This window comes from Lemur catta, chromosome 3 (genome assembly GCF_020740605.2).
Source record: "Lemur catta isolate mLemCat1 chromosome 3, mLemCat1.pri, whole genome shotgun sequence".
NCBI classification, from domain to species: Eukaryota; Metazoa; Chordata; class Mammalia; order Primates; family Lemuridae; genus Lemur; species Lemur catta.
In genome coordinates this window covers 94,174,799-94,200,477 of record NC_059130.1, presented here as the reverse complement: position 1 = coordinate 94,200,477, position 25,679 = coordinate 94,174,799, and the positions used below count along the sequence as shown (strand labels likewise).

Below are 25,679 nucleotides of genomic sequence, written 5' to 3'. Positions count from 1 at the left end.
ATGTTAAGTGAAATAAGCCAGGAACAGAAAGTTAAATGCTGCATGTTCTCACTTATATGTGAAAGCTAAAAAAAGTTGACCTCAGAAGTAAAGAGTAGAGCAGAAGATACTATTGGCTGGGAAGGATAGGGGGAAAGGAGGAATAGGGGGAGATTTGTTAAAGGACACAAAATTATAGCTAGGCAGAAGGAATAAGTCCTAGTGTTCTGTACCACTCTAGGATGACTATAGTTTAATATAAGTTTCAAATAGGTAGAAGGAGGATTTTGAATGTTCCCAACACAAAGAAATGATGAATATTTGAGATGGTGGATATGCTAATTACCTGGATCTGATCACTATATATTATTTATATCAAAACATCACTATGTACCTCCATAAATATATACAATTATTATGTGTCAATTAAAAAATAAAAGTATTTTAAAAATAACTCAATAACAAGGGTTTAGCAGCAGATTAGATACAACTGAAGAGTTAGTGTACTGGAAGATAAATCAGAGGAAATTATCTGTAACAGAGTTTGCAAACTTTTTCTATACAGGGCTAGATAGTAAATATTTTAGGATTTTGGGGCCTTTTTCTGTCACAACGACTCAATTCTGCTGTTGTAACATGAAAGCATCCACAGATAGTACATAGATGAATGAGTGTGACTATATTCCAATAAAACTTTATGGTCACAGAAATTTTAATTTCGTATAAATTTATGTCATAAAATATGCTTCTTTTGATTTTCCCCGCCCATTAAAAATGTGACCAAAAAATGTACAAGTATGATATATCAACTAAAAATATTAACTTTAATAAATAAAAATGTAAAAGACATTCTTATGGGCCACATAAAATTCAGGTGGTGGGTTGGCTTTGGCCCACAAGTGGTAGTTGGCTGACCCTTAATTGAAAATGCAACACGGATATTAATATATCTGCACGAGTACTGTCTTCTCATCCCAAGTCTTTTCTATTCTTGAAACCCTATTCCATAGAAATAATCTTAAAATAACTGTATGTCCAGTGATATTCCAAAAATCTGGAAATAGATGTTTTGGATTTTTTGTCTTTCCTGTATCCTTTTAATTATGGCTTTCTGGAATAAATAGATTGGTTTGTATTTCCTTTGAGAATTCCCTACTTCTTGTATCTACATGACTAAATCACTTGTCAGTGGTATGAAAATTATTCAGAATACTTACGTGCGAAACCTTGTTTTTTAACTGCAAGATCTGTTGTTCAGAAAGGCCAACAAATGTGGTGGTTTCAAAAGTGGTTACAAATGTGGGCTGTGGAGTCAGACATGGATCTTTGAGGCCCAGTTCCACATCATATTAGCTCTCATCTTGAGTGAGTTATTTAACCACTGTCTTGGTTTCCCACTATAAAGTGGGCATAATAGTAATCGCTCAAGGGTGAGATTCAGCATATCCTGTGCCCTCATTGTCTGGTGGTAAACTGGGAAGGATATATCCCAGGAAGGAGACCTGGACCTCAGCTTGCCTTCTGCTCATTCGTTTTGCAAATATTTCTTGCTAAGCCATATGCACGCCGTATAAGCTTGACTAGAAAGGGTGTCTTGTGAGCTGGAGTCTTGGTGAATGGGAAGGAAATGATTGAGAACAGCTAGGGAGGGCAAAGGGGTGGTATTGCTGGATAGCATGAGCAACAAACAGGTTTTTGTGTTTATTTTTTTAAATAAGAATGACATATTTTGGAAACATAAATGGAGTACAAAGAGGATACCAGGGTTCCTAAGGTGCATGGGATATGAAGAAAGAGCAGCCTCTCTTGCAGAGGGCTGTAAAAATGGTGTTTTCCAAAGAGACCCAGGTTTGTATGAAAGCAGAAGGTGAAAGGAACATTCACTGAAGAGCCTGAGGATGTAAAGGAACAAGGCTTCACAGAACATAATGGAAAGCTAGAGCGTGGGGCAGGAGGAGGGAAGTAGGAAACTGGGCCAAGAAGCAGCAGAGAGCAGTGACTTGAGGATAAGAAAACTGACAAGGATATAGTTGGGGGAGTGAACAGAATAACTAGGATGTGAGGCTGGGGAGTCGGTGGGCGTTGCTGGCCTCCAGGTTGCCCAAGAACTGATCCTGTCTTCCCGGGGTTGGGCACTCAGGCTGCTCAGTGCACACTGCGACAGCCTGATTGGATGATACCTCCAGGGACTCAAGGCTGGTCACCTGGAGCCTCAGGGCCTCCAGGCTCTCTGAGAGGGGTATGCTGGGTTCTGGTTCAAAGTCAGGGGTCCTGGGGAAAGGCTCAGGGGTGAAGGCACCTGCCCCGACACCAAGGTGAACACTTCTTCGGTCAGTCAGCAAATTTCTTGAGCAATGACTATGTATCAGGCAACACTCTGTTCTCTGAAGATACACCAGTGAACAAAGACAGTCAATATAAAAAAGTATCTTGGAGTGTGGTAAATGCCGTGGAAGAAAATAGGGAATGCTATTGAAGAGATTGCAAGGTTAAATGGAACAGTCAGGGTAGGATTCATTGGGAAGGTGATATTTGAGCAAAGACTCAAAGGAAGAAAGGGAGTTATCCCTGTTCGTATCTGGAGGCAGAGCATTCCAGACCGAACCCTAAGGAAATCTCAATCTCAGTTATGAGGAATATGACACCCTGAGCCGGGAATGTGGCCATTAGTCTAGGGGAGAGAGAAGCCATCTGGATGCCTTGGAGGAGCCAGACCCTGGAGTCCAGATATGTGTTTCCTGAGCTAATGTGAGCCTTCTGGGAGTGGATTTAATTAAATGGAAGTTTCATCTATTTCAGCTGGGTGTGAGTAGGGACAGCTCATACGGAGAAAGTGCTCTGGGAAAGCTCCTGTCTGCTGCCACAATGTGGTGCTTTATAGTCACCATGTGGGTGAGAGCGTGGGGACTCTTAACACTCAGTCTAATTTCATAAGGGAGTGCATGTGAAGACACAAAGAGATGAAAACCAAACAGCTTAATCCCCAGAGCCTAGTGAAGACCAGGCCCAGCTGTGAAAGGTGTGTAGACATGGGGCAGTCTAAGTACACCTGGAGGTGAGTTTACTAATTCCCAAGTTCCCCTGGCTACAAGGGGAAAGCATTTAATGAGCTCCTACTATGTGCCCAGTGCCATACTAGGTACTTTCTGTTACCTGTTCTCTACAACAGTCACTTAGATGAATCTCATCCAGTATCATGGCTTTAAATGTCATCTATATGCTGATGACTCCTAAATTTTTATCATGCCCAGTCCTTTCCCCACACTCCAGACTCATCTATCCAATTGCCTCCTTCACTTGGATGTGTATTAGGCATCTTACACTTAACATGCCCAGAACCTAACTCCAGATTCATACCCTCCACCTCCCAGAATCTTCCCTGCTCCAGTAAATGGCAACTCCAACCTTCCAGTTGCTCAGGTCAAATACCTTAGCATCATTTCTCTGACATTAAAATCTAATCATCAGCAAACCCTATTGACTTTCCCTTAAACATCTTCAGATCCAACAACCACTTCTCACTACCTCCAGACCAGGGGTGGGGAACCTGCAGCCTTAAGGCCACATCTGTTGCCTTCTAGGTCCTTAAGTGGGCCTTTTGACTGAATCCAAATTTTACAGAACAAATCCTTTTATTAATACATTTTTGTTCATCTTTTATATTTTTATTTTATTTTTAACATGAACATATTTAAAATACCCAAGAATAAAATAAGTTGCAATGCAGTAATGCTCCCAGATTGACCAGCAGCACAATTAGAACATCAGTAAGCCATTAAGGGCTAAATCGACAGCTGCTACACTCGTAAAGTTCTAAGGTGCCACCTGACTGGCACCACTACTGCACGAGGCTGGTTGGCAAGAGTTTATGAGGGTCGAGTACGCCGGTGTGTTACCAGCTTTTGACAACGGTGCACTCTGTTTCTGTTTGAATGGAATTTGTGAATAGTTGCACAGCTCAACAGCATTTTTTAATTCTGTCTGCTTAATAGCTATCATGTGAAAGAAGACTGAGAGAACCGTTGAATTAAACAGGTTTTTTAATAAGGATTGGGAATGGCAATATTATCTTATTTCTGCTGAAGATAAGATGATTTGCTTACTTTGTGATTCTGCAGTATCAACATTAAAGAAATTCAATGCTCATCAGCATAACACTCATAAGGACCACAAATATTTTAAATTAGAGGGAGAGGCACCAAAGCTTGTACTGCAGAAATTAAAAGATGAAAACCAAATGCAAAGACAATTCTTTCAAGTGGCAAAAAATCCAAGCATTTCCAAAAATGCTATCTTTTCAAAACACTTTTTCGAAAGGAAATTTGGGATGAACATTTTCCCCAGTTAGCAAAGGTCACTGATGGGCAGTATGATATATACAAATCATTTGAAGAATATGCAGCTGTTAAGACCTATTAATTGGAGAATACAATGAAAGGTTCACTGACTTTGAGAACCATGACATCACACTCAAATTAGCATTTCAGCCTCATCTGGTTGATATCACCAAGGCATCTAAATAACTACAGATGGAATTGATTGAGCTCTCAGTAGATGACATTTTAAAGTCATTATTTGATGCTAAGAAAGATCCAATTGGAATATGGAAAAATGCAGTAGAATACCCACACCTTCAACAACACACCGGAAAAATGTTTTCTTGCTTTTCAACCACTTACTGCTGCGACTCTACATTCTCCTACCCAACCCAAATCAAGATGCCGTTAAGGTCACAAATGACTGATATCCATCTAGAGGATCAGCTGAAACTGCAGACCTCCCTGCTGCAACCAAATATTCAAATACTTTCCAACAAAAAGCAAACAGAATAAAGTCATTAAAAAGTTAGTTAACTTTAAAATTAACAAATAGCTTTCATTTTTTGAAATTATTAAATACATAGTGGTTAGATTTTTGCAAAATAATGTACATTTTTAAGTATATCGAATTGAAGTTTCTTGAATGTGGCCTTATTTGATTACAGCTAAATTAATGAGGTCTTCCAACATGAAAAGGTTCCCACCCCTGCTCCAGACCATCACCCTGTCCTAACAACCATCATATCCCATCTCATTTTTGCACTCCTAACTCATCTCCCTTCTTTCATGCTTGCTGCCCCATGGTCTGCTTCCACACTGAAGCCAAAATGATCCCATTAAAAAGTAAGATCTTGTTACGCCTGTGATCAGAACCTTCCAGTGGCTTCCCGTTTCTCTTAGAATGAGAGTCAGAGTCTTTACAGTGCTCCCCAACGCCCTGCACGGTCTATGCCCTGGTTTTCTTGCTACTCCCCTTCTTGTTTATTATTTCATAGCGGGCTTCTTGCTGTGACCCCAGTACTGCAGGCCCACTCCTGCCTCACACTCTTGGCATTTTCTCATTCCTTTCTCTAGGACACTCTTCCCCAGATACCTGCAGAGATTGTTCACTCCCTCACCCTTTCTTAGTGCAGTGTTCCCTGCCTATCCCATTTAATATTGCAACCTCATTCCCCATTAGCATTCCCCTCCCCCTTTACTATGTCATCTTCTCCAGGGTTTATCACTGTCAGAAACTCCATATATTATTTTACTTGTTTATTGTCTGTCTCCACCCACTAGTGGGTTTTTATCAATTAATACTTTGTTCATTACTATTTCCTATCACCCAAAACAGTGCCCTACTGTATTTCTTAGCGATTGCTCAATAAATATTAGTTGCACAGATGAATGACTTGGTGGACAACTCTGTGAAGTGGATAGTATTTAAATGCATTTTAACAAATGAAAAAGTGACCATAGAAGGGATCAGTAATTTACTTGTATTCTTAAAACTCCATGTGATCAAGCCAGTATTTGAACCCTTCTCTGCCTGGCTCTAAACTTTCTACTTGTCCCACTATTCAAGATAGTTTTCTATTTTTTCCAAACCCTTGCTGTCAGTTTGATCCTAAGTTTGATCCTAAGTTTGAGCAACTCTACGGAACCTTTGTAAGGGCGAGAACTATGAACGTCCTGCTCACAGACGTATTCACAGTGCCTACTACAGTGTTTGTGGTGCATAGCAAATATTTGATAAATATTTGTTAAATCAATTAAGGACAGAATGAAGGGAGTATAAGCGAGAGAGAACAGTGTCACTTTTAATAACAAAACCCAGATCTTCCAAGTATCAACATGGGAAGAGTTTTAGAGAGCAGGGAGTGCAGTGGTAAGGGCTGTCAGATGGCCTTTTGTGTTTTTTATTGTCAAATGCATAATTCCTGGCAACTTTCCTATCTCCTACCACACACAAAAACTGGTAGTGCTGGTATTACTCACAATGTCATAGCTTTTTGGAACCTGTTTTATAGAAACAATATAGATCTTCTTGTCTTTTCAATTCTCCAGTACCGGTCATTTCATGCTGGTTACATCACAACTCATGCTGATGCCCATGACTGCTGGCTTCCAGTGACTCTCCCACAGGTGTGACTGCTTTGTTGATCATGGCCACAAATGCAAGTGTTACGCAGAGTATGCAGGGGAAATGTGAATCGTAATTAGTTTTCTGGTTGTGTTAAATTGATCCTGTGAAATTTTAACACAGAATATAGGACAGCACATCTTCCAACCATGTCTTCTCCTGGACTCTTTCAACAGTATGAGCCTGGGTCTAAGGGCAGTACTGCTTTAGAGGATTACTGTAAAGCTAAATTAGATAATTAGATCCACTGTCTGGCACATGGTTTACGCTCAGTAAATGTTAGTTCTCTTGTTCTTTTCACTACCATCCAGAAAGATGATGTGTTTTCATTTTTAAAGAAATGCAATATGGAAACAAAATTGAATTGGAGCAGTCACAGCAGATCCCTGGTAGAGAGCCTCTGTGAAAAGCGCCTGTACTGCTCAGACTAAAGCAGTTGGAGAGCTTACTGGAGAGCATCCTCCCAGCCAAGATGAAGTAAATTACAAGGCCTTGGAGACAAAGATAACCTGCAGTAATGTCAGCTCCAGAATCACTGATCAAACAGGAAAGTGCCTGGTTTGATAGAAAGGTATTGCAGCACCCAGTAGCAAGAGCAGAAAGGCAGGGATACCACAAATTCCAGATGGCTCACATCAAGCAGTGCCTCTTCTCTTAAAGTGATAGAAGAAGATTTTTGACAGTGATGGCTGTATGTGTGGCAAAAGCTGTAGAGAAACCCAAGTCTACTTTGGAGGTTGCAAAGAGCAAAGAGTGGGTCGGTGATGCCAAGGGTGGGATGGATTAGCACTCCCCAGATGTGGGTGGATGAAGAGACCTATGCTAATGCAAGAAGGGCCAGCAGACCTGTAGTAATGGGCTGGAGGGATGGCAGTCAGAGGAGACAGAAATTGTCCTTAAGGAGAGAAGTTTCAAGTTTCCATCTTGGAGCTAGAGAGAATCTATGGCAGTATTAAGTACTTTTCTTACATAAAGGCTGTTTAGAAAAAAATTAAAATAAAAATGTTTAGTGAGAGAATAGGCTTACTAAAGCTAACCAGAGCTGCTTCTGCCATTATCCAAGTCATGCCATTGTTCCAGACACAGCTGTCTAGTAGCTAGAGAAATGCCTCCTCATCAGAAAGGTAGAGGATGGAATTGGAGAGGCGGTGGTGGAGCGAGCTCTGTGCCACAGGGTCTTGTCTGTATGTCATGCAAGTCCCCCAGCATGGGAATATTGACTAGCTTTGATTAAGGTGCTGTGTTACTTGTCATGCTGTGTGCTAGGTGTTATGTACGTGGTCTTCTTTTCTCATAACGAGTGCCTTGAACTCTACATCACTAAATTAGCACATGGAATGAGGGAGGGGCATAGTAGAGAGCTGATCTGAACTCAGTCCTCTCTGAGATGGTTCTAGAAATTAGACTGTTGGCTACAAGATGTCCGTCCCTAATCTGCAGTGTCTTCAGGGATAGGCTTCAAAGTCCTTTCCCTAGTTTCCCAGCCATCACCACCTCCCTCTCCCACTTCCTGTTGATTAACCTTGCAAGGCAGGGCAACCAATTGAGTGCAGTCCAACATTTTGTTGGGTGCTCTGTGCTATGCATGCTGTCCTAAATTATCATGGTCTAGGAGAGAAAGATATTTAAGTAGACAGTTACTCTTCAGTGTAATGAATGCTGGGCCATAAATATGTCATCATCGTATCCCTGATCCCAGGCCCATTACACTTAGCATGTATTGAGTGATAACTAGGTGCCAGGCATTTTACTAGGTGCCAGCACATTATTCTCAGAGTAATCCTTGCAACAGTTTTATGGAGTAAATACTAAAGTTGTGTAAAGATGTGGAAATTCAAGGCACAGAACAGTTAAATAACACACCCCATTGGAAATCATGCAGTGGGGAAGGGGGAATAGGGAAGGGGCAAAAACCTACCTAACAGGTATGATGAGCACTGTTTGAGTAATGGGCACACTTATAGCCCTGACTCAAGCATTACAAAAACCATGTAACAAAAACATTTGTACCCCCTTAATATTTTGAAATAATAATAATAAAAAAAAAAACGGGCTGGGTGCAGTGGCTCACACCTGTAATCCTAGCACTCTGGGAGGCCAAGGCAAGAGGATCACTTGAGGTCAGGAGTTTGAGACCAGCCTGAACAAAAGCCAGACCCCATTTCTACTAAAAATAGAAAATATTACCTGGGCGTGGTGGCGCATGCCTGTAGCCCCAGCGACTTGGGAGGCTGAGGCAGGAGGATCTTTTGAGCCCAGGAGTTGGAGGTTGCAGTGAGCTATGATGACACCATTGTACTGTAGCCTGGGCAATAGAGCAAGACTTTGCCTCAAAAAAAAAAAAGCCCCCAAATCACACAGCTAGTAAAGGATAGAACTAGGATAAAAATCCAAGCAGAGTGATTCCATTGCCTCTAAATATTTGTTGCATGAATGAATGAGAGGAAGGAAGGGAAGGAGGTAAGAAAGAAGGAGAGGAGAGTGGAAGTGAACAAGCTAAAGGGAAAGTTTGCTCTAGGAAGCTCGGGGTCCACAGGCGGGATGGGATGGTTCTACTTGGGAGGGGAAGCATGAAGGGAAGTCCCGAAAGGAAGGGGTGCTTAAACTGAACAGGTGTTCCCTGGCCAGGGTGGGGTGAGGGAGCAGACCTAAGGCCAGCCCTTCCCGTTTTCTGCTAGATCCTCCCCTCCCCAACCTTCTCAAGGACAATTCTCTCTATAGCTGTCCCGTCTCTGCTGCATCCTGAGTTTTTCTTTTATCCTAACCAGCTTATAAACATGCTAAAATATTTCCTAACATCAAAAACACTGTCTTTACCTGCTTCCTCCCTCCAGCTATTACCCCATTTCTCTGTCTCCCTTTAGAGAAAACTCCTAACAATAATCTATATGCCATGACTACAGGTCCTCTCCTCCAGTTTTCTCTTAACCTGAGTGAAACTAGAGCCCCTCCACCTTCCAGTGAAACAGCTCTTGTCAAGGTCAGCAGCGACCTCCATGTTGCCAGATCCAGCACCCGGTCCTGTGGCCACACCTTCCTAGGCCTACTACAGTGTTCCACGCGGTGGGCCCCACATCCTTCCTGAGACACTTCCTTCCCTTGGCAACTGGGGCACTCTTTCGATTATTTTTGTCTCACTGACTGACTGCTCCTCCCAACCTCCTGCAGTTCTACTCCTCATCTCCCAAATATTGATCCTTCGAATAAATGCACACGCCAGTCAGGGCAGCGTCCACTGGAAGTCACGTGGCAGCTCTTTCTGGTGGGCGAGTCCAGACTTGAGCCAAGTGCTCAAGTCCTCCACATCCCGGCTGCCTGCCTCTGCCACCTCCCCTTCCACATAGCATTTGTATGGAGCTATCCTATCCAAACGTGCTTTCTCACCACATCCTCACAAGATCCTGGGAATTACGTGGTTTTCATTGAGCATGCGGAAGCTGAGAATCAGATTTTCCATCATTTGCCCAAGGTCACACAGCTTGCAGTGTCCTCTGTGAGAGTTTCTGATTCCAGAACTGATGTTCTTTCTGTTTACATTGCTTGGCCGGATTCCTTAAATGTGGCCCTGCTTAGTGAAGCAGGGAAGTGGAAGTCTGGTTTCTTCTTTTGGGTTCCTGTCTATCCATCTGGATGTCCTCTTGAGAGTGCAGTGGTCACACTCTTCACCCCAGGGCCTGGTAGTCATGTTTGCAGGACAATGGGTGCTCTTACTGTTTGAAAGGCCAGCTGCAGAGTAGGAGAAGAACAAGGGCTGAATGATTTGATCAGACTTCTGTGGGGCCTCCTGGCATTTGGAGTGTGAGTGCCTTAGAGAGACTAACTAACTATTCTGGCCTCAGGGAGTTGGCGTCCGTTAATCTTGGTGGTTTTGACCGCCAGCTGCCCCAGAGGTCCCAGCCTGCTGCATGACTCAGAGTCCCCAACACTCCCCCTATTCTTCTCGCACTGGGATAGTCAGGAGGCCATTTCTAAGGCATTTTAATTTGGTAATAACTTGACATGGCCCACTGTAACTGGAGTTGTACGTTTTAGAAGTTATGGTGCATTTTCTAAATGAGGGTTGATTTAGAGCTTATCATCCTTGATATCTGACTGCCTTGCACTGCCGTGGAGAGAGTAGTACCTCCTGCCATCCCTGCTGGGTTCTGGTCCCCTCTTCTCCATTACAGATGGCCTGAGCCATGGACCCTGGATTGCTCTACAGCCCTTATTCTTCAAGCACCTCGTCAAAAGTTGACAGGGTGAACTAGAGAGAGCAAGGGTGTGGCCAGGGGATTGTCTGTTGTTGCACCTTTATTTCTGTAACATATTGCGTGAAGAAGGGCAACTGCTGTCCATCTGTCAACTTGTTTGTGAAACTGTCTGGAATTCAGAGAGACCACAGGAACTCATAGTACAAGGTGGGAAAGCTGGTTGCCTGGGGAGGTTGGGGACAGGGCAGGAAGGGACTCAGAATGCTTCACCACTGTGTATATCCTTCCAAAGAGCTGTGTGAGGCCTTCTTGAGCCTGTCCTCTACCCCATCTCCAACTCCCTTGACCACTCCTGTGCTGTCGCTAGACTCTGCACCTTCCTCTGTGATCCTGTTGGTGGCAGTGTCATGTTAGGAGCTCCTGCATTGGTGTTGGAGAGAAGTGAGTTCAAATCCGATGTCTGCCACTTGCCAGCTGTATGATCCTGGCTAAGTCTCTTCATCTTTCTGAGCCTCATGTATAAATTAATAATTCATTGCACCTGCTCACAGCATTGTTGAAAACATCTAGAATGTTTTCATCACTGTGCCTAGTCCAAAAGCTTCTAGTAAGTTCAATAATTGCACTGAAGTTTATATTTCATTTCTGAAATACAGTTGTTTACATAAGAAAATATTTTTCTTTTGTTAAAACCTTTGGCTTTCTTTTGCCTACCAAATAAAGTCCCAACTCCTTGGCTTGTCACTCAGCATCTGGATTTGCATTTTAGGCTTTGAATTTCATTGGTAGGGAAGGCTTAAAAATGTATATTCCTAAAAGAAATTGCACGTAGACACAGATGAGTTTGTCTATATTCAATGAGCAGTTACTCTGTGTAAGGTCCTGGATTAGGCCCGCAGGGGTCCAGGGGTGAATCAGACATGACACACATTAGGCAGTGGTATCATTGCTCTGGCAACACTACCCCATATCCACCCCACCCAATCCCTGCAGAAGGCAGCCCCGAGGGCAGACTTGCCACAGGGCCCCAGCCCAGTAGAGCAGCTGGGCACTAGCATGTTGGCAGCAGGCCCAAGGTGGGGGTGGACAATGTTGGGACTTAGAACTGGCAGCCAGCCAGGGCTCACTCAGGTGCCCCGGCATGCAGGTCCTCCAGCCCCAGCAGTCACTGGGCCCATTCACTGAATATATCCTGTTCTCCTGCTGTGATTTTTTTCTAGACTGCCTAGGGCAGAGCTTTTGGTGGCAGGGCAGTGACTTCAGCCCACGTTGAACACTTAAGAACACTGAAACCCAAAGATGTGAGGTGGCATGATTATAGTCATACAGCAACAAAGTTTGGGTTAGAGCACAAGTCTTCTGAAAAATATCTGGCAGTCTCTCTTTGTGGGTTCCTGAGATTACCTTGGCTGCAGTGAGACTGTCAAGGTCATTTCCTCCTTTCAGAAAGTTACAGGGATCTTCTGTGTGCCCATCTCTGTGAGGGTACGGGGAGGGGGAAGGTGGGCAGGCTTAAGTCAGATTCTGACCTCAGGAATTTGCAGTGTAATGAGGGAGACACACTGGCAACAATTCTAATCCAGAATGGCGAGTGCTGATGGGGTAAACATGTGACATGGGTGGCAGGGGGAGGCACAGCAGAGAGGAGTGTACAAGCACAGAGAGGCACTTAGCTCAATCTGGGGGTCAGGGAATCACTCCCAATGAAGTTGACATCTGAGCTGAGTTGTGAAGGACCAGGAGGCATGGCCAGGTGAAGAGGGACAGGAAGAACATCCTAGGCAGAGATAGCGGGGAACATCCTAGGCAGAGATAGCGGGGAACATCCTCACCTAAAATAGCCCCGGTAACACACTTATATTGTGTCTATCTTCAGTCCCTGCAAGTGGCTCCCACTGGGTGGGTCATGGTTCATGTGGCGAGAATAAGAGCGGAGAAGACCGGACGCGTGTGCGTGTACAGGGAAGGGAAAGGCCGCGCCTCTGACTCTGTCGGCCCTGAGCAGCCCTACCGAGTGCCACTCCCGAGTCTCGGAGCCGGGATCGAGCTCCTAACTTCCCTGGTGTCAGGCATGCTGCGAAGAATCTGTGTGAAATCGAGGGGCCTGACTTACTTATCTACCTATTCTTTTAGGGTTTGGGTGTTTGTTTTTTTTTTTAAGCCCTGAAGCCTTGGTGTGGAAAAAGGCCTGAAGTGCTGATTGTAGGGAATGAAGCTTTGCTTAAGGTTTAAACACCTACAGTTTTTCATGAATTATAACCCACTGACTGCTCAGTGCCTGGCAAGCTGTGACTTTCCCTCTCTTCCCCTAGGCCTGCTGAGTTAGCCACCAAGTACGCAAACTTTTCAGAGGGAGCCTGCAAGCCTGGCTATGCCTCAGCCCTGATGACGGCCATCTTCCCCCGGTAAGTGCTCCTGCCTCCTCCCACTGCCTGGACTGCCTGGCGGGTGGCCCGGGAGTCAGGAACCTGCCCCTCGTGGCGAGTAATGTTCTCCTGGGGAAGCAAGATCCTGCTGTAACTTCCCTTCTGGGTCCTGGAATCTACGGATGCCTGGAAAGGACTTTGTTGCTAGTTGGCTCCTGCCCCAGTCCCTCTCGATGCCCTTGCTGCACTTCAGCCCCATCCTACCTCTTGGAGCTTATGCCTGGAGGCACAACTTGTTTCTGCAGAGGGATAACCTACACGGTTGCCCTGAGGAAGCCAGGTATCCAGAGGTGGCCAGACAAGGCTGCAAGCACAGAAGCTTGTAGTCCTAATATCAATGACCAAACAAGCTTTTTTGGAAGCTGGGACCAACTAGCTGGTTTCAGGGAGGCTTTAGCAGGGAACAAGGAGTTTTTGAGGCGGTCAGAGTTTTAGCACCATCGCTGTTTGTCCATTTGCTCTCTGGAGGCCCTGACTTCCTTGGTATCAGACTTGCTGAAAGAATGTCTGCCTAACCCAGGAGTTCCTTTTACCACATGCTGCTAAGGGGCCTTTCTTATCTACCTTCTCCTTTTGGGTTTTCTTTCCCGAAGTCTTGGTGGGGAAAAGGGGCTGAAGTGCTGAGATTGTCTTGGAGTGCAGTGAGCTCGTCAGGGTCATGGTATTCCTTCAGGAAGTGAGAGGAGCTTCTGACTCAGAGGGGCTGGAGGAAAGGCTGCTCAGGAGCCTCCGGGCATCAGGGCATAGCACTGGGACCACCAGAGGAGGCCTAGGGGTGGCCTATGGGCTTGGGCTCTGCTATCTGGGGGTAGGACTAGCCTCCCATCCCTTAGAAGGCTGAGGTTCGGGCACACGATGTGCTTGCAAATGAGTGCTGAGAAACAGCTGGCCTCGAAGTAAATCCAGGATGTTTGGTTTTATGCTCCTTTTCTCTTCTAACATGAGCAATCCCAGTTTAGCAGGGGCTATGCTGGCTTGGTATCTGGTGCTCAGATAGAGATCTCTTTGTCCTTCTGAATTGAGTCCAAATATTTTGCTTCCTCCAGCTATTTATTGAGTGCCTCTGTCTGTGTCTGGCTGTGTGTCCTGTGTTCTTAAGGCATGTTTTCTCAAGCCTACATGACTCAGTCTCCTGGCCCAGACACCTGTGAGTTTTCCTTGACCTGTATATAGGCTTCTTTTACTTTTTCTAATTTAAAGTAATGCAAACATGTGGTTTAAAAAAAAAGCAAAAAACCTCAAGTAGTATAAAAGTGTACATACTGCCACCCAAGACCCCTTCCCCCGAGACAACCAGTATTACCATAAATGGGAACATACTATATTTATTGTTCTGTACTTTGCTTTTTACTGCTAATAATTTGTGTTAGAGATTATCCTGTTATCAGCATATATGGATCCATCTCATTTTTCAAGTGATTGTGTAATATACTATGGCTGTATCATTTTATTAAAAGTGAGGGTTAATGAAGTTTGATTTACAGATACTGAAGTTTACCTTTTGAGTAGTTTTATGAGTTTTGAGAAATGCATGCTTTTTGCACCACAACAATCAATAGTACATTTCTATCATCCTCGGAAAGTTCCTTTATGCTCCTTTGTAGTTAACCCCTCCCCCAAACCCCAGCCCCTGGCAACCACTGACTGTTTTCTATCCTTGTCGTGTTTCCAGAATGTCGTGTAAGTGGAATCATATGGTAGGTAGCATTTTGAGTCTGCTTCTTTCAGTGCATTTGCGATTGATATACGTGTTATATGTATCAGCTGTTTGTTCCTTTTGATTGCTGAGTAATATTCCATTGAATGGATGTAACACAATCTGATTATCCACTCAAAGACTGAAAGATATATGGGTTAATTCCAGTTTCGGACAATTATAAATAGAACCACTATGAATATAGGTTTATATGTGAACATATATGTTTATTTTTCTTGAGTAAATACCTAGGAGTGGAATGGCTGGGTCCTAACGTAAATGTATGTTTAACTTTATAAGAAACCGGGGCCCGAGGTCGGGGCAGCCGCAGCCTCCGCCCCACCCCACCCCCGCTCCTGCCCCCCATCGCTTCCGCCGCCGCCCCCCCCTCCTTCCGCCGCTGCCCCCCCCCCGCTTCCGCCCCCCCCCCCCGCTTCCGCTGCCGCCCCCCTGCTTCCGGCCCTCTCCCCCACTGCGCATGCTCTGCCCGCCTCAAGCCTCGCCCTCCGCCATGATGAGCAAGTGAGCGCCAGAGAGCGAGGGCGTGAAATTTCAATTCCCCTCAGGGGAGAAAGTGCTGTGCTTCAGCCTGACCCCACCAAGGCGCGAGTGCTGTACGATGCCAAGATTGTCGATGTTATTGTTGGGAAAGACAAGGCAGAAAGATCCCACGATATCTGATCCATTTTAATGGTTGGGACAGAAGCTGGGATAGATGGGCAGCCGAAGATCGTGTGCTTCGCGACACTGACGAAAATCGTAGATGACAGCGTAAGTTGGCCAGAAAAGCTGTAGCTCGCCTGAGAAGCACAGGAAGAAAGAAGAAGCGCTGTAGGTTGCCTGGTGTTGACTCTATCTTAAAAAGCCTCCCTGTTGAAGAAAAAGATGTAAATGATGAAAACTCAATAAGCAGTTCTTCTGGTAGTAATAATGAAGAAATAAGTGAAGAAAGTGATACTGAAGAAAAGATTGAAGTGAAAGAAGAACCGGAGCTGCAAACAAAAAGGGCAATGGAGAAAAGAACAATAACTATAGAAATCCCTGAAGTTCTGAAGAAGCAGCTTGAGGATGATTGTTGCTATATTAACAGGAGGAAACGGTTAGTCAAACTTCCGTGCCAGACCAACATCATAACAATTTTGGAATCCTACGTGAAGCACTTTGCTATCAGTGCAGCCTTTTCAGCCAAAGAGAGGCCTCGTCACCACCACGCTGTGCCACACGCAAACATGAATGTGCATTATATCCCAGCAGAAAAGAACGTTGACCTTTGTAAGGAGATGGTGGATGGACTAAGAATAACCTTTGATTACGCTCTCCCATTGGTTTTGCTCTATCCATATGAACAAACTCAGTATAAAAAGGTGACTTCGTGTAAATTTTTTCTTCCAATTAAGGAAAGTGCCACAAACGCTAATAGGAGCCAGGAGGAGCTTTCTCCTAGCCCACCTTTCTTGAATCAGTCCACTCCGCAGTCCACAGAGCATCAGCAGACCACAGGTGAACCAGCCACCCCCAAAAGGCGCAAAGCTGAGCCGAAAGCATTGCAGTCTCTGAGGCGGTCCACGCGCCACACGGCCAACTGTGACAGGCTGTCTGAGGGCAGCACCTCGCTTCAGCCAGAGCGCCGGCAGCAGGACAGGTCCGCCAGCATGCCCAAGCTGTTACTGCACCTGGAAAAGAAGACACCATTGCATAGCGCATCATCTTCACCTATTCCTCTGACTCCCAGCAAGGAAGGGAGTGCTGTGTTTGCTGGCTTCGAAGGGAGAAGAACTAATGAAATAAATGAGGTCCTCTCCTGGAAGCTCGTGCCTGACAATTACTCCTCAGGTGACCAGCCGCCCCTTCCCTCTTACATTTATGGGGCACAGCATTTGCTGCGGTTGTTTGTAAAACTTCCAGAAATCCTTGGAAAGATGTCCTTCTCTGAGAAGAATCTGAAGGCTTTACTGAAGCACTTTGATCTCTTTCTGAGGTTTTTAGCAGAGTACCGTGATGACTTCTTCCCAGAGTCAGCTTATGTCACTGCCTGTGAGGCGCATTACAGCACCAAGAACCCTCGGGCAATTTATTAAAGTTTTGATGGTTCTGTAAGACCAGTTGCTCCATTTAGCTTTGTGTTCCGGGTTCCAGCTGAAAAACTAACAGAATGGTGAGTCTTCCTTACAGAGAGAACAAATACAACGCTCATCCTGGGAGAGGTGGGCCCTGTTGTTTTAGTTGCCCACATACTGTAGTTATTCTGTTAATAATTACTTCTGAGGTGCCTATAAGGGCTCTGCTACACTACGCACAGCCCATCTGTGATGGCAGGTAAAAAAAGAGCAACTATGTTCACAATGAATTGTTCATGAAAGTGTACATAGGTTAGGCCATTGGGGTAGATGTTTCAGTTAGTAAGAATAACATTGTTTTGTTATTTGTTAGCATTAAATTAAATTTTTTTGGCAGACTGTTTTTATTCTTGTGATGAGGCTGAGCAACTCTGTCCAACAAATTTTAGTTTGTACTTGGAAGTTGCAGAGTAGTCTCAAAGTATTTTAGAGGGAATTGGTATTGATGGCAAAAGAAAATTTGCAGCTATACATTTGCTTATAACAGTTTCCTCTCTGTGAAACATTATTTTTGGTGATCTAAATAAAGCATTGCCTATTTTGTTTGAAAAAAAAAAAAAAAACCCTTAAACTACCAAACTGTTTTCCAAAGTGATTGTACTGTTTTGCCTTCCCACCAGCAATGTGTGAGAGCTCCAGTTGCTGTACATCTTTGCCTTAAGTCTTTTGATTTTAGCCATTCTAGTAGGTTTATAGTGATATTGCACTGTGGTTTTAATTTGTGTTTTACTAATGACTGACAATCTTAAGTACCTTTTGATGTGCTTATTTGCCATTCTTTTATCTTTACAGAACTGTTCCAATCTGTTGACATTTTTTAATTGACTGTCTTCTTACTGAATTAAAGGAGTTTTCAACATTTCTGATAGCAGCTTTTTGTCAGATAAGTGATTTACAAATATTTTGTTGTCTTTCTCATCATTCTCTTAACAATGTCTTTCACAGAGCAGAAGTTTTTAATCGTGATAAAGTCCAGTTTATCAATTTTTTTTCTTTTGTGGATTGTGCTTTTGGTATTGTATCTAAGAAATCTTTCCCCAATCCAAGGTCAAAAAGTTTCTTCTTGTTTTCCCCTGGAATTTTTATAGGTTTAGCTCTGACACATAGGTCTGTGACCCATTTTGAGCTAATTTTTATATATAGTAAAAGGTGAGGGTTGAGGTTCACTTTTTGCATATGGGTGTTCTGTTGTTCCAGAACCATTTGTCCTCTCCCCATTGCATTACCTTAGCATGTCTGCTGAAAATCAGTTGAACATGTATGTGTGGGTCTACTTCTAGACTCCCTGTTCTATTCTGTTGATCTAGGACTATCATTGTATCAATATCATACATATATAGACAGTCATGTCTTCTGCTGTTACTAAAGAGTTTTATTTCTTCCTTTTTGACCTGGATGCCTCCAACTCCTTTTTATTGCCTTCCTGCACTGGCTACACTCTTCATACAGTATTGGACAGATGAGACGAGAGTGAACCCAGTCTTAGGAGGAAAGCATTTAGTCTTTCACCATTATGGTGTTAGCTGTAGGTTTTTCATAGATACATTTTTTCCCCAGATAGAGGAAGTTCTCTTCTATTCCTGGTTCACTCAGAGTTTTTGTTATGCGTAGATGTTGAATTTTGTCAAATGCTTTTTCTGTATCTTTTGAGATTATCATATGGCTTTTCTTTGTTAGTCTGTTAATATGGCAAACTACATTTATTCATTTTTGTTTTTGCCATTAATTTTTGAATGTTATACCAGCCATTCACTTGTAGGATAAACTTCATTTGGTCTTGATGTATTATTGTTTTTATACGTTGCTGGATTTAGTTTGCTAATATTAAGGATTTTTGTGTCTCTGGTTATTAAAGATATTGGTCTGTAGTTTTCTTGTGATGTCTTTAGTTTTGGTATTATGGTAATGCTGGCCTCATAGAATAATTGGGAAAATATTCCTTCATCTTTCTATAAACTTGTATAGAATTGGTAATATTTTTCCATAAATGTTTGATAGAATTGCTCAGCAAAATCTAGGCCTGTCTGAAGAAAAACAAAATTTTTCTCTCTACTGACCCATACCACCGAACACACTTCTGACACCAGATGGTGGCAGTTTTTCCCACACACCAAGCAAGTTTTCAGCAGATATCCACTGGGTGTCCTATAATTCAGTTCAGTTCTTACACTATCACCTGGGGATAGCATTAGATCCATCCCACAGGTTGAAGGCTCACTTCAACAAGACTGCCGCTACTTCAGATGCCAATCACAAGTAATAGGTTGTCATCTATACTTCTGACCAACCAGCTATAAATTGAGGGCTCCCCAAGACCCCCTCCTTGGGTTTGATTAATTTGCTAGAGTGGCTTACGAAACCCAGGGAAATACTTTACTTATTTTACCCATTTATTATAAAGGATATCACAAAGGATACAGATGAACAGCCACATGGAATAGATGCATAGGATATGGCCTGTGGGAGGGGATGCACCACTCTTCAGGCACCTCCATGCAGCCAGCAATTCGGGAACTCTCCAAATGCTGTCCTTTTGGGTTTTTATGGAGGCTTCTATAAATCCTATGGAGGATTATGTAGGCGTGATTGATTACAATATTGACCATTGGTGATCAACTTAACCTTCAGCCCTTCTCCCCATCCCCAGGGTCAGGGGGTGGTACTGAAAATTCAAAGAGAACAGAAGACACTCCTGTCACCCAGGAAATTTAAAGGTATTTAGGAGCTCTGTGTCAGATGCTTCTATCACTCAGGAAATTACAAAGGTCTTAGGAGCTCTGGGTCAGGAACTGGGACCAAAGACCAAATATTAGAACAAAAGTTTTCTCCTAATGCCCCTATCTACAAGGATTTTATTAGCTCTATGTCAGGAATGAGGAGCAGACACCAATATATATTTTTATATATGTATTAATAACAAATATTATTAAGAAATAAGAAATAATTTCTTAATAAGAAATAGCCTGTAGTTATCTTTGTGGGAAGGATTTTTATTAAGAATTAAATTTCTTTAATAGATCTAGGGTTATTTAGTTTTCCTATTTCTTCTTTGGTAGTGTGTCTTTCAGGGAAGTTTTGCATTTTATCTAAGTTGTGAATTTGCATAAAGTTGTTCATAATATTCCCTTATTATTCTTTTAAGGCCTAGGATCTCTATAGAGGTCCTCTTTTTCATGCCTGTTATTGGTAATCTTTTCTATCTTTTCCGTAATCCATCTGGTTAGAGGTTTATCATTTTTATTGATCCTTCAAAGAACTAGCTTTTGGTTTCATTAGTTCTTGTCAATTAATATTTTTTTCCACTATGACATTGACTTCTGTTCTTAACTCCATTTTTTTCTCTTACTAGAAGTTTAATTCATTCTTTTTTTTGTTTGTTTCTTAGGGTAGAAGTTTAGATCATTGATTTTATTCCTTTCTAATATAGAATTTATAGCATTATAATACTATATATGTCCCTCTATTTACTGCATTGGCTGCATTCTACAAATTTTGATGTGTTGTGTTTTTATTTTCTACCTTTACTTGTGATCTCTACTTTGACTCATTGGTTCTTTTGAAGTATTTTGCTTAATTTCCAAATATTTTGAGGTATTCCAGATATCTTTATGTTATAGATTTCTGGTTTATTTTTATTGTGATCAGAATATGTTTTGTATGATTTTAATATTTTTAAATTGATTGAGACCTGAGTTAATGGGTCAAAATTTGATTTATCTAAGTGAATGTTCTGTGTGTGCTTGAAAAGAAAATACTTCTGTTGTTATTGGTTATTCTATAAATGGCAATTAGATTAGGTTGATTCATAGTGTTTTTCTGGTCTCTTGTATCCTTACTGGTTTTCTGTCCACTTATTCTAACAGTTACTGACAGAGGGTAATGAAGTCTTTGTTTATCAGTTTTTGCCTCATGTATTTTGAAGCTCAGTCCTTTGGTACATATACATTTAGGATTATCATATCCCATTTCTGATAGATTCTTTCATTATTTTAAAATAATCCCTTTTTCTCTGATAATGATCCTTTTTCTGAAATCTTCCTTGTCTGATATTAATATAACCACTCTACCCTTTTTAAAACTAGCTTTATTGTTATATACGTTTTTCCATCCTTTTACTCTTTTTTGGTGGCCTTCAGTTATCTCAGGGCTGGTTGGGAAGCAGTCTGTCCTTTTAGTTTTACCCTATCTGTGTCTTTATATTTAAAGCAGATTTCTTGTAGACAGCACATAGTTGAGTCTTGCTTTTGTATCCAATCTGATAATGTCTGCCTTTTATTTGCATGTTTATAACATTTATATATCATTTATATTTAATATAATCATTGATATGGTTGGTTTTAAATCTACTAAGTTGCTATTAGTTTCCTGTTTGTTACTTTTTTTCTTTCTTTTCCTGCCTCCTTTTGGGTTAATTTGTTATGTTTTATGATTTCATTTTATCTCCATTATTGGCTTAGTAGCTATACCTCTTTGTTCTTTGGTTTTCATGGTTTTTCTAGAGTTTACAATATATATCTTTAATTAATAATCTATTTCAAATAATATTATATACTTAGAGTATAACAACCTTACAGCAGTATACGTTTGTTTCCCTTTTTTAACCTTTGTGCTATTTCCTCATATATTTTACATCTATGTATATTATAAATCTACACAGCTTTGTTTTATTAATATTTATTAATAAATTATTTAAAAGGAGAGGGCAAGTCATCCTACAGAATGAGAAAAAATATTTGCAAATCACATATGTGATAAGGAATAAATATCCAGACTATATAGAGAATTCCCAAAATGCAATAATAAAAACAAACATTTTGAAAGGGGCAAAGGACTTAGACACAAAGAAGATACACAAATGGCCAAAAATCACATGAAAAGATACTCAACATCACTAATCATTAGGGAACTGCAGATCAAAACTACAGTGAGATACCACCTTATACCCATTAAGATGACTACTATTTGAAAAACAGAAAATAACTAGTGTGTTGGCAAGGATGTAGAGAAATTACAACTCTTGTACACTGTTGGTGGGAATGTAAAATGGTGTAGCCACAGTGGAAAACAATATGGCAGTTCCTAAAAAGTTTGAAAATATCATATGATAATCTAGCAATTCCACTTCTGGGTATATACCCAAAATAATTGAAAGCAGGGTGTCAAAGAGATGTTTGTACAGCCAAGTTCATAGCAGCATTATTTATAATTGCCAAAAGGTAGAAGCAACCCAAGTGTTCATTGACAGATGAAGGGATAAACAAAATATAGTACATATATACAGTGGAATATTAATTCAGCCTAGGAAAGGAAGGAAATTATAACACGTTACAACATGAACCTTGAGGACATTATGCCAAGTGAAATAAGCCAATCACAAAAAGGCAAACATTGTGTGATTCCATTTACATGAGGTGCTTAGAATAGTCAAATTCATAGAGACAGAAAGTAGAATGGTGATTGCCATGTGCTGGGGGAAGGGAGGAGTGGAGAGTTACTGTTTAATGGCTGTAGAATTTCAGTTTTGCAGGATGAAAACCAGTTTTGGATATTGGTTGAATAACAGTGTGAATTGTACTTAATACTACTGAACTGTACACTTAAAAATGGTTAAGATGATAAATTTCATGTTATGTGTATTTTGCCAAAATTAAAAATTTTTAAAAAGTATTTTTAATGAGGGGAAAATGTGTTTTATATTTACCCACAAATTTTCTTTACTGTTGGTCTTTCTTTCTTTGTATAAATACCAATTTCCACATGGTATCCTTTTTCTTTTGCCTGAAGAACTTCTTTTAACATTTCTTGTGAAGCAGGTCAGATAGCTGTGAAGTCTTTCAGCTTTGGTTTGTCTGAACAAATCTTTACTTTACCTTCAGTTTTGGAAGTTTTTTGTTGGGGGAGGGCAAGGTACACAATTCTAGATTGACTGTTTCCCTCTTACTCCTTTAAAGATGTAACTCCATTTTCTTTCGGCTTGCACAGTTTAGGACAAAAAGTCTCTGTCATTCTTATCTTCATTCATATGTAGTATTTCCATTTTCTTCTGGATCCTTTTTGAGATTTTCTTTTATGACTGGTTTCTGACAATTTATTTATAATGCACTTTGTTGCGGTTTTATTTATATTTATTTGGCTTCAGGTTTGTTTAGCTCCTTGGATCTTTGGGTTCATAGTTACTGTTTTGGGGGTTGTTTTTTTTTTAAAAATCAAGTTTGGGCCCTTTTCCCAGATTTTTTTTCTTTTTCTTTTCTTTTTTTTTTTTTTGAGACAGAGTCGCACTCTGTTGCCTGGGCTAGAGTGCTGTGGCATCAGCCTAGCTCACAGCAACCTCAAACTCCTGGGCTTAAGCAATCCTCCTGCCTTAGCCTCCCGAGTAGCTGGGACTATAGGCATGCGCCACCATGCCCAGCTGATTTTTTTCTATATAATTTTAGTTGTCCAGCTAATTTCTTTCTATTTTTAGTAGAGACTGGGTCTCGCTCTTGCTCAGGCTGTTCTCGAACTCCTGAGCTCAAATGATCCACCCACCTCGGCCTCCCAGAGTGCTAGGATTACAGGTATGAGCCACCATGCCCGGCCCCAGATTTTTTGAAATATTTTTTTCTGCTCCACCTCCTTTCCCAGGATTCCATTTATATGTATGTTGTATCATTTGTCCCACAGTTCACTGACGCTCTGGTTATTTTTTTTTTAATCTTTTTCTCTCTCTACCTCATCTTGAATAATTGATATTGCTAGGTCTTCACATCCAGTGATTTTCCTTTGTAGTGTCTAATCATCTGTTAATCTCATTTGGTGTATTTTAATTTCACATATTGTGTTTTTAACCTCTGTAAGCTCCATTTAGGTCTTTTTAAATCTTCCATTTTATTTCTTATTATGTTTGTGTGTTCTTCTGCCTTCTTGAACATATGGAGCATATTTATAATAGCTGTCTTAACATCCTTGTTTGCTAATTCCATCATCTCTTGTCATTTCTAGGATGCTTTCTATTGATTGATTTTTCTCCTGGTAATGGCCTATGTTTTTCTGATTCTATGGATGCCCGGTGATTTTTCAATGGATTCCAAACAACGTGAATTTTACATTGTTCTCTGCTAGATTTGTTGGACAGGCATACCTTGGAGCTAGCACAGGTTCAGTTCCAGACCACTGTGATAAAGCAAATGTCTTATTAAAGCAAGTCACGCAAATTTTTTGGTTTCCCAGTGCATATAAAAATTGTATGTTTATACTATACTATAGTCTATTAAGTTGTAATAGCATTATGTCTTAAGAAAAAAAAAACAACGTATTTACCTTAATTTTAAAATACTTTATCGCTAAAAATGCTGCCACAAAGACACTAAGTGAGCACATGCTGTTGGAAGAATGGCACCGAAAGACTTGCCAGGGACAAGGTTGCCACAAACCTTCAATCTGTAATCCACACACCACCCCCACGCAATATCCATAAAGTGAAGCATGATAAAACCAGGTATGCCTGTATTCCTTTAAATAGTGCTAGATTTTGCTCAGGCATGTAGTTAAGTTACTTGGAATCAGTTGTATTCCTTTGAGGCTTGCTTTAAACATTGTTAGGGCAGGTCTTGAGTAGACTTTTATCCAGGGCTAATTTATCCCCATTACTAATGCAGTACCCTCTGAGAACTCTACTCAATACCTCTTATCTCATGAGGTATTCCCACTCTGGCCAATCCATTTCCACTCTGGTCTGTGTGAATATAACAATTCCTAGCCCTGTGTGAATACCAAGGATTTTTTGTTCTACTCCTTGCTGGTGGTTCTTTCCTCAGCTTCAGAGTTTCCTCTCATGCATGCACAGATCAGTACTTAGCCAAAGATTTTAGGGGAGCCCTTTGCACATCTCTGGAGCTTTCTGTATAGCTCTCTCCTCTGCAGTAGTCTTCTCTACAGTTCTATCGTCCTTGCCTCCCCAGACTTTGATCTGTTTCCTTAACTCAGAAAGACCACTGAGCTCTATTTAGGTCCCCCATCGCTGCACTGCAGGTTGGACACTGTCACCAGGCGGTAAGCTAGGCAATTGTGGGGCTCACTTCATTTATTTCCCTTTTCTCAGAGATCAGTCCTGTGCTACCTATTGTCCAAAGTCTGAAAATTGTTGTTTCATAAATTTTTACTAGTTTTCTAGTTTAAGGTAGGAGGACAGATCCTGTCCCTGTTCTTCCATCATGGCTAGAAGAATTCCTCTCATTTTTTACATAGCATTCCACATCTAGATGTACCAATGTTTAGTTAATAAGTTCCCTATTGATGGACATTTAGGCAATTTCCAAACTTTACTATTAGAAATATTACTTCAGTGAATAACCTTTTTTTGTACATCATTTCCCACACAGTCTGAGTTTATCTAGAATAAAGTGATATTTCTGGATCAAAAGTTACAGACATTTGTAATTTTGAGAGTTATCGGCAAATCTCCCTCATAGCAGTTTTTGGATTTACATACACAGTAGTTTATGATGGTGCCATCCTTTTGTTTTTTTTCCTATTTTACAGTTTTATTATTTACATTTAAATTATTAATCCATCTGTTCTTTGTGTTTGTTTTTTGGTATTAGGAGTGAGGTAGGGATCTAGGTGTCTTTCCTTTTTTTTCATGTGGGTAGCTATTACTTCTTGATATTTTGACCATAAAACACTTAAGTAAATTCAAGATTTTGATTTCTGTAGCATCAGTATTTTGATGGAAAAGGACTTGATGCAACTCTTTTTAAAAAATATATTCAGTATTGAGATGCAACTCTTTTTTTTTTTTTTTTTTTCCTGAGACAGAGTCTCACTCTGTTGCCCAGGCTAGAGT

The 25,679-nt window shown here is 41.4% G+C and overlaps 2 protein-coding genes across 4 annotated transcripts in view; both read left to right on the top strand.

The window, feature by feature from the left end:
* The window catches only part of ST3GAL3 (ST3 beta-galactoside alpha-2,3-sialyltransferase 3), a 174,362-nt gene that overhangs the window by 82,529 nt on the left and 66,154 nt on the right, over positions 1 to 25,679 (top strand). For all 3 annotated transcript variants that reach the window (XM_045545635.1, XM_045545636.1, XM_045545637.1), the window contains one exon: positions 12,929 to 13,021. In XM_045545635.1, the coding sequence (XP_045401591.1) occupies positions 12,929 to 13,021 (93 nt within the window). The remainder of the gene's footprint in view (positions 1 to 12,928; positions 13,022 to 25,679) is intronic.
* On the top strand, positions 15,364 to 17,271 carry LOC123634240 (male-specific lethal 3 homolog). Its single transcript, XM_045545638.1, has one exon. The coding sequence runs from the start codon at positions 15,749 to 15,751 to the stop codon at positions 16,814 to 16,816; it is 1,068 nt and encodes a 355-aa protein (XP_045401594.1). The 5' UTR covers positions 15,364 to 15,748; the 3' UTR covers positions 16,817 to 17,271.

Coding starts and splice junctions, on each gene's coding strand:
- LOC123634240 (XM_045545638.1), top strand. CDS start 15,749: ATGGAGAAAAGAACAATAACTATAGAAATCCCTGAAGTTCTGAAGAAG.